General features: G+C 41.7%; 1 protein-coding gene across 1 annotated transcript in view; it reads left to right on the top strand.

Moving 5' to 3' along the window:
- THADA (THADA armadillo repeat containing) overlaps window positions 1-12,130 on the top strand; it is a 307,383-nt gene that overhangs the window by 251,283 nt on the left and 43,970 nt on the right. Inside the window, exons 32-34 of the mRNA XM_074949353.1 lie at window positions 4,110-4,522; window positions 5,087-5,208; window positions 11,457-11,529. Coding sequence (XP_074805454.1) covers window positions 4,110-4,522; window positions 5,087-5,208; window positions 11,457-11,529 — 608 coding nt within the window. The remainder of the gene's footprint in view (window positions 1-4,109; window positions 4,523-5,086; window positions 5,209-11,456; window positions 11,530-12,130) is intronic.

The raw sequence follows: 12,130 nt of genomic DNA, 5'->3' as shown, positions 1-12,130 counted from the left end.
CATTTCAAACAAATTATGTTTGTTGTCCTTATGGTTGTAAAGAAAAGCTTGAAACTGTGACCCACACATAACCAATACCATGAGGGCTGCCTGAGCCTGTAGCTGGCCTTCAGTAGAGAGAAGAGAAGCCACCAGGTCTTGCATCCACATTCAGAGTAGACCAGGTACCTGGCCCCACTCTTGCCACTTTTGGGTGCGACTACCACCAAGCCACTCTTTGCTGCTGTTGTGGCTGTGGGAACCCTCCATGTGATTGTGTTTCAGAACTGACTAAGGAGAGCATGGAGTTTGGACCTGGTAAAACTCTGAGGGCAGTCCCACATTCCTCTTTCCTTCTACTCCCAGCAGTGGTGGTGGAGGAAAGGCATAGTTGACCAAGAGTGAGGTAGGGTATCCATTCCCAGCTATGACATAGATTGGAATATCTGTGACCACTAAGTTGTTAAATGGTTGACTAATTAGCCAGTCTGCCATCTCAGAGATCCTTTACTGTGTTCCACCTGGAGGGAGGCTAGGGGACACTCTCCCCAGGAAAGTGTCTGAGTTGTTTCTACATTTAGACTTGTTTGTTTCCCATCCTTGATGGATGATGTATGCAAATAGCATAATTTGTCCCAATTAGATTATGCCATCATTTTACAGATAGGCATCTATCTCTTCCAAGAGATTTATGCTGCTTAGATTTTTGGTCCTTGAACATCTTCCCTGAGTTTGCTCCTCCACCTAGAATACTTGCATCTATTGTCAAGACTCTGGGGCTTGGTGTAGCTAGGGGACTTGCGATATTTCTAATGGTCCATCACAGCAGACAATGGATCATCCATGGAGATATTCAATCCTGAGACTGATTCCAAAGGGCAAGAATAAATATCTGGAGTTCTAGCCTTGTCCACGGTGCAATGTCTGTGCAGGAGACCCAGAGCCTCAGTAACTGTAGGTACAGATAGACAATGATGTTACTGTTGTCTGAGCTCCTGTTCCCCTCTATCTTTTGTGTAGAGAATAAAACCACTAAGAACACACAAGTCTGTAGCATACTCATAGTCCACTACATCTTTCAATGAGCCACCCAACCAGTGATGCTCAAATCAAGATGACATTTCGGAATGGGTACAGAGAAGTTCCTAGAGACTTTAACTACTATCACTATTAACACCTGCATGAGTTCCCTAAGAGCTGATAACTGGTGGACCTGAAGGAAGTCTTAAAACGAGATTTTTTTTTTGTGTGGTGTAATAGCATATTTCCTCCTATAGTGTTAATAAATACATATCACAATGATATAAATCACCAGCGTGGTGTTAGCTTTCAGAAAAGACTCACTTGAAACATCCTTATACTTAGGGTCCTACCAAATTCATGATTCATTTTGGTCAGTTTCATGTTTTCAGATGTTTGCATCTGAAATTTCATGGTGTTGTAACTGTGGGGGTCCTGAAGTGGGACCAGGGTGGAGGGGACCCATCCAAGGTGGGAGGGTCACAAGGCTACTGTAAGAGGGTCGTGGGATTGCCACCCTCACTTCTGCCCTGTTGCTGGCAGGGACGCTGCCTTCAGAGCTGGGCAGCCAGAGAGGAAGGATGCTGACCAGGCACCCAGCTCTAAAGCCAGAGCCACTGCCAGCAGCAGCCCAGAAGTGAGGGTCGCAGGGTATGGGGGATTTGTTACCATATGTCCGGTTTTCCCAGCAGTCTCCCACCCCAGTGGGGGGCTGACAGCTGGAGCTATTTTACAAGTTCTTGTATTTCACCCATTTGAAATGATGGGCTCAATATCCACTGAAGTCCATTTCATAGTGGCTCCTGATTCTGATATAACCACATAATATATCATTCCACCCTTCCTAAGGAGTTGCCTTTTCCTCCATTAAAAGCATTCAAATGCTGTTACTAACGGTATTTAGGTATTTCTGCAGTTTTGGAAGGACTCATAGGGCAGGGTGGAGTAAAAGTGTGCTATTTTTGAGCTCTCAGTATGCAAACTGTAATAATTCTTTCTGTCTTTATTGCCACACCACCTTGAGCTTTAATCCTGAGCTTTAAATCTGTGTGACCTTTCAAACAAAGCAGGAAGTGTCTTGAAAACAACTTGAATGGGAGCTATCTAAGGAACACCTGGATGCTTCAGGTGATTCAGCAGGTGCTATTCTTCCTTCCAAATTAGTACTGATGCAATGATGGGAGAGGACAGTGTGCTGCTGTAGCTGATGTGTTTCAGTTGAGTTGTAAATCCAGGGTCCGAACCAGTTCTAATCATGTTGACTAGCTCTGGTAATTCCATTCTGCCATCCTTATTTCCCTCTGCAGTTTCATATGAATAAGAGATTCTTCACTTCCTGATGAAGTGAGCTGTAGCTCATGAAAGCTCATGCTCAAATAAATTGGTTAGTCTCTAAGGTGCCACAAGTACTCCTTTTCTTTTTGCGAATACAGACTAACACGGCTGTTACTCTGAAACCTTCACTTCCTGACTTGCTAGATGTGAGTAGATCACAAGTGAGAGGAAGACACCTACCAGCATTGCTGTGGGAGATGCTAATATGTCCATGACTTCATGGAGCCTTCCCAGGATATTTAATGGAATTTGTGTTTTTCATTTAGAAATCGGATGTCCTTGGGTGAAGTAGTATCTATTGTCCCCATATATAATAAATACATTGAAAGATTCTGAGGCATTCAGATATTACAATGATGGGCACCATGTTAATATCCTGTGGGAGAGGGGCAGTTCCTTCTCATCCTAGTCAAGTACTGAGGGTCACCTCATTTGTGCCTTGTTTGTACTTCCTCCTTCATTCTTGAGGCTCCTTCTTGCATCTGTCACCATCCGGGTTAAGGAGGACTCAACAAAACTCCCTTTGCTGCTTGCAAACATCACTACTTAGTCAGCCAAAGGTGGTTCCTGTTCCCTCTTGCAGCAGCTGATCACCTGGACTATGCAGAATATTTTTGTTTGTTTGGTATTTTAATAACAGAGACAGACATTTACTTTGGTAATTCATGTGTTTATCGGTTTAGTCAAAAGTTTTGAGTTTGGCCAAAGAAAAGAGTTAAGCAGAAAAATAAATATTTCCATGAAAGCCTGGAAAAATTTCTTCATGCCGAGGTATAAAAACAAGAATATTTTCACTGTATTGAGATAAGAGGTATTTATTTTTGTGGAGAAGAATGTTGGAAAGAATATGGAGCATTGTTGGTATCCTAAGGCAAAGCAAATATGCAAAGATATTACCAGGTGGGCCTGCAGTTCCTGTTTTAAGGTTTCCAATACTAATAGGACATTATTTGAAACATGAAGAATTAGGTCCAAATTATCCGATCTTCCACCATACACAGGGAAGCCGGAAATCATCCAAATACAGAAAAAGTGTCTGGTGTGTGTAGAAAAAGGAGAGAGATACCAGAATGGCATTATTCCCCTGCAACATGTAGTGTAAGCCCGATAGATGTTTGGCCCTGCGTTTTGAGGTGTCGGAATAATTCCCCTCAAAATCTATGGGCATTTACTCCATAAGCTTAGCTGTCCCTACAGCCTTGCAAAGTTGTAATGAAAGCTTACCGACTAGGTGTAAAATCTGCTCACCTTGTTGTACCATGACAAACGCTGTGTCCCTGAAAAAAATTATTACGTGCTTGAGCAAGTGGGCAAGTGGAATTTTGCATGTCTAAAATACCGTTGAGGACAGCTCTGAAGCAGTGTGGGGACACAGACTCTCTAAATAGGAGGCCTTTTTCAGTTTTGGAACCAAAATGCTTGAACTTGAAACTTTTTCTCATGTATATGATTGGTTTCTACTGTACACCTGAGAGAGTTTAGTACTGTATTATGATAGTTTATAAATATGTTTCTGTATTTTTTTTTGAGTGCTTAGTCTTTAAACATAAATACATATGACAAGGCTCCGTGACAGTAATTTTATAAATCAGATCACTTCAAAATAAAAAGGGAAAATAACTTTGTTTTCACTTTAGTAGCTGCATGAATGTTGTGGCCATTTTTTCAAACCTCAAGGTTTTTAATTACGTAGAATCATTTAGTTATCAAGAATCCATGTATAATATCCATTTGTATTTTTATTTATTTATTTATTTTTCTACATTCTATTTCAGGAATAGAGTTATTTGGCTTTTGGGAGGAAATAGGTAGCATTATCTCAGATTCTGAGCTGATGACAGGTATCCACTACTTCTCTGCAGTACCAGGATTCACACAGTATCTTCAGAGTATCACCAAACTTGTGATCTCTGTACTCTCAGTGGCTGCAGATCCTGACTTCTCAAACAGTAGTTCACCTGTTGCAGAGCAAATAATGAATCCTTCTTCAATGGTAGTTCACTTGCTTCAATCTGACTTTCACGAAGTGCGTCTGCTGGTGTTGGAAGCAGTGCTTCTGTGGTGGAAGCAGGTAAATTCTAAGCAGGCTACAGTGGAAAAGAGAGGTCCATTGTCCTTACTTTCTGATTTGGAGGTGACTCTTCTTAGGATGGCTATGAAGGAAAAGCATCCGGAATGTTTTTGCAAGGTAGGAGCCATTCAGTTTTCTCAAGATTTGAAGTGTTTTCAGTAAATGTGTTGAATTCTTTTCAAAAAATGCTCCTGCTGTATTTCTGAGCATGACTTTTTTGTATTATATTCAGTATAACGTGCGTCTCTTTCTCTTAATGTTACCCAGGAATTTTACTTTGATTTTGTAATAGTCAGAGAGTTAGAAGTCCATTTTCTTGTTCAAAAGTAAAACTTCCCCTGTCTGATATTTATATCCTCATCACTTTTCTAGTCCTGCTGGGAAACCTGCATTTTTTCACCATGGTTTGCTGCCTGTACATTCAGTCAACAATTTGTTAGAAGTGAATCTATGCATTTGAGAATTAAATACAAAATATGTGGACTTGTATTTATTTTACAGAAACTACACTATCATTTTGAAGCCCATTTCCCAGTTACTAGACATAGATAGGTATATAGATCAATACGTCTAAAATATAAGTGTGATAAATTCCTTGCTGCTAAAACAGAAAAAAAAAAATACAGCTGGCGTCACTGTTTGTTTACTTACCAGTATTTTGTTTGTGGATTATACATGCAGGTGCTGGAAATTCTTCATTGTATGGATCTCAGAAATGTTCTTCCAAGGACAGAAGATTCTATAAAAATGACTCCAAAAGAGTTCTTAAACTGGGCTATGAATATCATAAATGCCTCTGACAGGTATAGTTTCCATCTTTGCATTTTACCAATCTATTAAAATATACATTGTTTGCAGTTTTAAATAAATCTCTTCAGACTTGAAGGAATCTTTAGTGTGGAAAGAAATAATTCAGTACTCCAGTAAACCCCAAACCTAAAAATAAAATACAAAAAAGGTTTTCTTTCTGTTTACAAAATTGGTGTTTCACAGAAGTGAGTGGTTATTACAGAGAGATAGGGAGCACATGTGCTGTATTTTTGAAGAAGTGTATCTGGAGTTGAATTATCTAAAGCGGTCCAAGACCAGGAAGCAAACATTCTATAAATGAGTGAATAATAATCAATTGGGAATTAGCAAGATGCTGCAGCTGTCAGATGGTGGGGCCAGTGTATATCATATGACACTTCCCAAACAGTAATCAGTGAACACCATGTCACGTACAATTACTTCTCCCAAACTCACTCTGATTCACACTGGGTCTCTCACTCATTTGTGTAGATTAAAAAGGTTCTATTCTACATCTGTGGATCTGCTACAGACTCTCAAATTCTGTAGTTCGCAACAGAAACTATTCTGTTTGTAAGAAACTATACTGGTGATTTAAGATTTTTACTGGAATTGCAAGAATTGACAGGATTGCTCATGACTTTATTATCTAAAATAGGCCATCAAGAGATTTTAAAAGAGGAAAGGATTAACCCAAAGGCTACTGGCATTCAGTTTTATTGCTGTGTTTTCACATTGGTCCCCTGGTTTTTTATATATATCTGTATAATTATAATGGTAAATTCTGGCCATCAAGCAGATACTACTTTCAGATATTTTCTGAATGAACTTGAATCCCTTATACTTAAATACGCACCGTCAGTTGAGTAGGTACAAGGCATATAAGGAGGTACAAACTGTGGTGCTCTCTTCCTTTCATTAGCTTCTGAGAACATGTAAGATGCTTGCATGAAGCACTGTATGGTCTAGATATGTGGGGTTCAGCTGAGCTGTACTGTCTTTGGCACATTACCCAATTTGGGTGGACGGGCAAAAGTGTCTCAAAGCCAAGAGCCTTTAGGACTCTTAGAGGCAGTGTTTCAGAAACGACTTGAGAGAGGAATAGTCATGTTAACCGGTAACTCAGATACCACTGTGTAATAATTACAGGAATAGTCTAACTTTGTAATGGCAAACACTGTAATTATTTGCAAAAAGAAAAGGAGTACTTGCGGCACCTTAGAGACTAACAAATTTATTTGAGCATAAGCTTTCGTGAGCTACAGCTCGCTTCATCGGATGCATTCAGTGGAAAATACAGTGGGGAGATTTATATACATGGAGAACATGAAACAATAGGTGTTCTCGTTACAGTGTGTATGGTAACACCCATTGTTTCATGTTCTCTGTGTATATAAATCTCCCCACTGTATTTTCCACTGAATGCATCCGATGAAGCGAGCTGTAGCTCACGAAAGCTTATGCTCAAATAAATTTGTTAGTCTCTAAGGTGCCGCAAGTACTCCTTTTCTTTTTGTGAATGCAGACTAACACGGCTGCTACTCTGACAACTGTAATTTATTTGTTTCTCTCTGTCACTTCATAATAGCTTCTTAGAATTGTAATTTTTTTCACAGCAGTTTATATATTTTCATTACACTGATCCTATTAGCTTGCTACAGGACATGCAGATTGCTTAAGTTGTCAAAGTTTAAATGGATAAATTGAAGCAGAAAGTTCTTAAATGAAATGCATGTCCTGAAACCTGACTATGGTTCTTCTTCGAGTGCAGGTCCATATGTGTATTCCCTGGGTGCCATGCACCTGAGTCCAGAAATTCTAGCAAGCAGTATCCATTAGCCTGCACATGCACCGTAGATCTCCTTGTCACGACAGACAGTTGACTCTTGGAAATTATCCATCAACAATACACCATCGAGTTCCTCTCCCTCTGCTCTCACAAAACCCTTTCCTGGTCCCCCTTCGGGAACCACACTCTCTAGGTGACTCTTTATCAAGAGGTGAACTCCCTCCTACAATGAGGAGCAATAGAACATGTCTCACCTCAATATAAGGGAGAGAGTTCTATTCCCCGTATTTCCTAGTGCCCCAAAAAGACAGAGGATGGAGACCCATTCTGGACCTTCAGCAATTAAACGTGTTTATTTGAAAGCTGAAATTCAGGATGGTTATGTTAGCATCAATAATCCCCCTCCTTACAACAGAGGATGTTGTTTGCGGCTCTCGACATGAAGGATCCATGCTTTCATTTAGGCATTTATCTCTCCCACAGAAGGTTCCTTCCGTTTATGGTGGGCCAAGAACATGTCTTATTCAGAGTCCTTCCATTTGGCTAGCAACAGCAGCCAATGTATTTACAAAAGTTTTCTCTTTGGTGGGAGCCTGTTATGAGACATCAAGAATTACAGTTTTCCTATGTCTGGATGATTGGCTCTTGGTAAATTGACAGAGTTTCTGCTCCATCTTCTAGCAGCTCTGGGCATCTGCGTAAACAAAGAAAAGTCCGTTTTATCACCCGCACAGATGATAAACTTCATTAGAGTGACACTGGGCTGTTTGTTTCTGATAGCACGGATTATTCGCAGACCAAGGACTACAGTCAGAATGTGGCCCTCGCTTTTTGCCCTTTGGCCTCATGGACTTATGTAATGTCATTCACCAGGCTTCATCTACGATGTCTGCATGCCTAGCTCCGGTCGATCTACACACCAGACAAAGATCACATCAACTCTAGAGTGACTGTTCCTGCCAGAGTCATCACCTCCTTCACATGGTGGCTGAATCTGGAGAAAGTGAGAATGGGCATTCCCTTCAACACTGCCATCATCATAACAGATGGTTCCCTTCTGGGTTGAGGTGCTTACCTGAACAGTCACACTGCACAAGGTGCAGGGACCCACGGGAGGCCAGACTGCACATCAGCATAGTAGAACTGAGGGCAGTCTGCCTGGCTTGCAGAGCCTTTCTCCCACTTATATGTTCACTTCATATCCAAGTGATGTTAGACAATATCACCACAGTCTTTTGCATAAACTAATGAACAAGATCTCTTCCCCTTTGCCTGGAAGCAGTTAGGCTTTGGAACTGGTGAATCAGAAACGGCATCACTATCCTAGCCAAATTCTTCCCAGGTGGTCAGTACTCTTCAGCAGACAATATGAACAGGCACTTTTCTGCAGATCACGAGTGGGAGATTCATGACTCTGTCCTGAGTGAAATATTCAGTGGGGTACACCTCAATGAGATTTCTTTGCGTCCCAAATGACAGAAAGCTTCCCTTGTACTGCTCCTGAGGAGCTATGGACCACAACAATGGATGCTCTCCTTTTGTCATGGACAAACAATCTCAGCTATGCCTTTCCTCACTTTCTCCTGCTACCAAAGGTCCTGAGAAAGATCTGTTATGACAGGGCCAGAGTCATCTGCCTAGCCCCCAGTTGGCCCAAGCAGCTTTGGTGCCCAGAACTCTTGAAAATATCAGCCTCCCCTCCCCCAAGCAGGATCTGCCCCTTCCTGGACCTCCTAACTCAGAAGTGGGGGCAGAATCAGACACCCCAGTTTGGACTCCCTCCATCTCATAGCCTGTTGTGTGGATGGTCGTCAGAAATAGAACACTCCTGTTCGTCACCTATTCAGGCTATCCTTACACAAAGTAGGAAATATTCAACTAGGACCTGCTACCTAGCTAAATGGAGATGTTTCTCTTCCTGGGTGCAGCATAATCAACCTTCTCCAGGTGCTGCACATACTCCGGTTGTTTTAGGTTATCTGCTGTCTCAAAAAACTCAGGCCTTTCCATTAGTGAGCTGCAAGTCCATCTTGCAGCGATTAGTGCCAGAAGACATTCTGTTTTCACCACCCAGGTACAGTAAGATTCATGAGGGGCCTTATCAGGACCATTCCACCAGTGGTCAAACCTACATTTCAATGGGACCTTAATCTTTTCCTGTCAGCACTCATCAGACCACTGTTTGAACCCTGGGTGACATGTTTCATGTCTCACCTGGCCATGAAAATTGTATTTTTAGTTGCTAGAGAGACAAGGTGGGTGAGGTAATATCTTTTATTAGACCAACTTCTGTTGGTGAGAGGGACAAGCTTTTGAGCCACATAGAGCTCTTCTTCAGGTCTGGGAAAGGTACTCCCAGCATCACAGCAAAATGTAAGGTGGAGCAGATTGTTTAGCAGAAGTATTAGCACATATTGTAAGGGAACATTCAAGGCAGAGTGGCCCATTAACACCTCTGTGGCCCTTGGACAAAAAGAGGGGGTTAGTGGGTTAAAGATTGTTGTAATAAGCCATACATCCAATGTCTCTGTTCAATTAATGAGTTTAGTGTCTAGCAGAGTAATGAATGTAAGTTCCCGAGTTTGTCTTTTGAAAGTGTTGTGCAAGTTTTCTTTGAGGATGAGTACTAATAGGTCAGATGCTGGGAGTACCTTTCCCAGACCTGAAAAAGAGCTCTGTGTGGCTTAATGCTTGTCTCTCTCTCACCAACAGAAGTTGGTCCAGTAAAAGATATTACCTCACCTCACCTTGTCTCTCTAGTATCCTGGGACTGACAGGTCCACAACACACTGCATAATACAACAATTTTTAGTTGCTGTCACTTCAGCCAGGAGGGATGAGTGAATTGGGAGCTCTCGTGGCAGACCTTTTCCCTGAGACAAACCATCTAAAAAGAGTATCCCTTCATCTCCATCCTAAATTCCTCCCCAAGGTTATTTCTGAATTCCATGTCAACCAGAATATCCACTTATCTGTACCTTTATCGAAAACCTCACACTTTTGCTAAAGAGAAGAAACTTCTTTTCCTCGATCTCAGATGTGCCCCGGCATTCTATCTGCAAAGGACTAAACCTATCAGAAAATCACCAAGACTTTTTCTTGCCATAGCAGAAAGATCATGAGGTCAAGCAATATCCATGGTAGAGGCCTGAACTAGCCCGTAATGTCTAGGGAACATGTGGATGGTGCTCCAGGATGCAGCAGTGGGAACTGCAGTATTGCAAACATCTTTGCTGCCAGCTTCCGCCCACTCTCACTCCAGTCTGAGCACTGTTTCTCAATCACCCACATGTGGAATACACATAGGGACCACACTTGAAGAAGAAATGGAGATTACTTACTTGTAACTGGAAGTTCTTTGAGATGCGTGGTCCCTGTTAGTATTCCGCTATCTGCCCTCCATCCCTTCTGCTTTGGATCCTGTTGGATTCTTGGTCAGAAGAGGAATTGGAGAGCATCGGCCCACACTGCATCTTATGCCCTCAGTCTGGACAAGGATATCTACTGTGCATGTGTGGGCCAACGGACACTGCTTATTAGAACTTCTGGACTTGGGCGCATGGCGCGCATGTGAACCCATATGTGGAATACAGATAGGGACGACACATCTCACAGAACTCCTAGTTACAGGTAAGTAAACTCCATTTATGCCTACACAAACTTGTTTTACCTTAAATTTCCATCATTCTGCTCTCACTGTTGCAACTCTACCAGTGCAATCAACAGTGAAAGCAATTGTCAAGACTCACTGCCAGCATTTCATCTATGGTGCCATCTGACTGTATTAGAGGACTTTGTGGTTAAAATTCAGGCAGTTGACCTACATCAGCACTTCCACCATTTCTAGCACTGGTGGAAGAGCAGTGATACATTCAAGAAAACTGCTGGTGTAGACAAAACTTTAAAAGGTCTGTGCTTCATTTATCACTTGAAAGAGCATGAAAGAATACTACTGTCTTTGTATATTGACTTGGGATCTGCATATGTATGTGTTATGTATACTCTAAAGGAAGTGGCCAGATAGGAAGAAAATCAGTACTCGGGAAGTTGAAAGAACAGTTTATGTCCATTTGCATACTAACTTTAAACGCAACAAAAATTGAGAACTGTGTAAAGACCATTGTGTGCTCAGTTTGTAATCTAATCTTTTAAAAAACCTGTTTGAACATGACGAATACTTGATGTATCGTGATACAGGCAAGTTTATATTCATGAAACACAAATCCTCATGACTAAACCAAAAAAACAAATGTTATTTCTCATCTGGATGTGTGTTCAGGTGCTGAACATTCATAACAGATTAGACTGGGTTGGGTTTCAAGCTGGCTGCAGCTAACAGTGCATAATGTGTTCAGCAAGTGAAAAGGTATTTTAATAATTGCTGCCAGTGATGATTACCAAGTGTTCTTAGATGTGAGGCTATGGCAAAATGCACTGTATTTTTATGATGTGTTCTTTACCTTATTTTTACAGCATTAAAATTCAAAGCGTAGCTCTCAAATTAGCCTCAAAGTTGGTCACCCATCTTGTGCAGAGTTGCCAAGAGGTAAGGAGATTTGTTTCTCAGTCCCGAGCATATTGCTTTTTAATGTTTTGTTTGTTTGTTTTTATTGTGATAGAAGGGATGAATGGTTTTCCTTAGACAGAAATCCCTTTAATGCCCTTTTAGTTTAACTGTGCCTGTAGTGTTAGTTGCTCTGAAATCCCCCACCTTGGTTGTCATGCACGTTGTAGGGAGAGTGGTCACTTTGGATGGGCTGTTACCAGCAGGAGAGTGAGTCTGTGTGTGGGGGGGTGGAGGGTGAGAAAACCTGGATTTGTGCTGGAAATGGCCAACCTTGATTTTCATGCACGTTGTAAGGAGAGTGGTCACTTTGGATAGGCTATTACCAGCAGGAGAGTGAGTCTGTGTGTGTGGTTTTTGGAGGGGGGTGAGAGAACCTGGATTTGTGCTGGAAATGGCCCACCTTGATTATCATACACATTATGAAGAGAGTGGTCACTTTGGATGGGCTGTTACCAGCAGGAGAGTGAGTTTGTGTGTGGGGGAGTGGAGGGTGAGAAAACCTGGATTTGTGCTGGAAATGGCCCAACTTGATGATCACTTTAGATAAGCTATTACCAGCAGGAGAGTGGGGTGGGAGGAG

Source organism: Natator depressus, chromosome 3, assembly GCF_965152275.1.
Source record: "Natator depressus isolate rNatDep1 chromosome 3, rNatDep2.hap1, whole genome shotgun sequence".
Classification (NCBI taxonomy): domain Eukaryota; kingdom Metazoa; phylum Chordata; order Testudines; family Cheloniidae; genus Natator; species Natator depressus.
The sequence above is the reverse complement of the archived record's forward strand: the minus strand, read 5'-3'. Positions and strand labels throughout refer to the sequence as shown.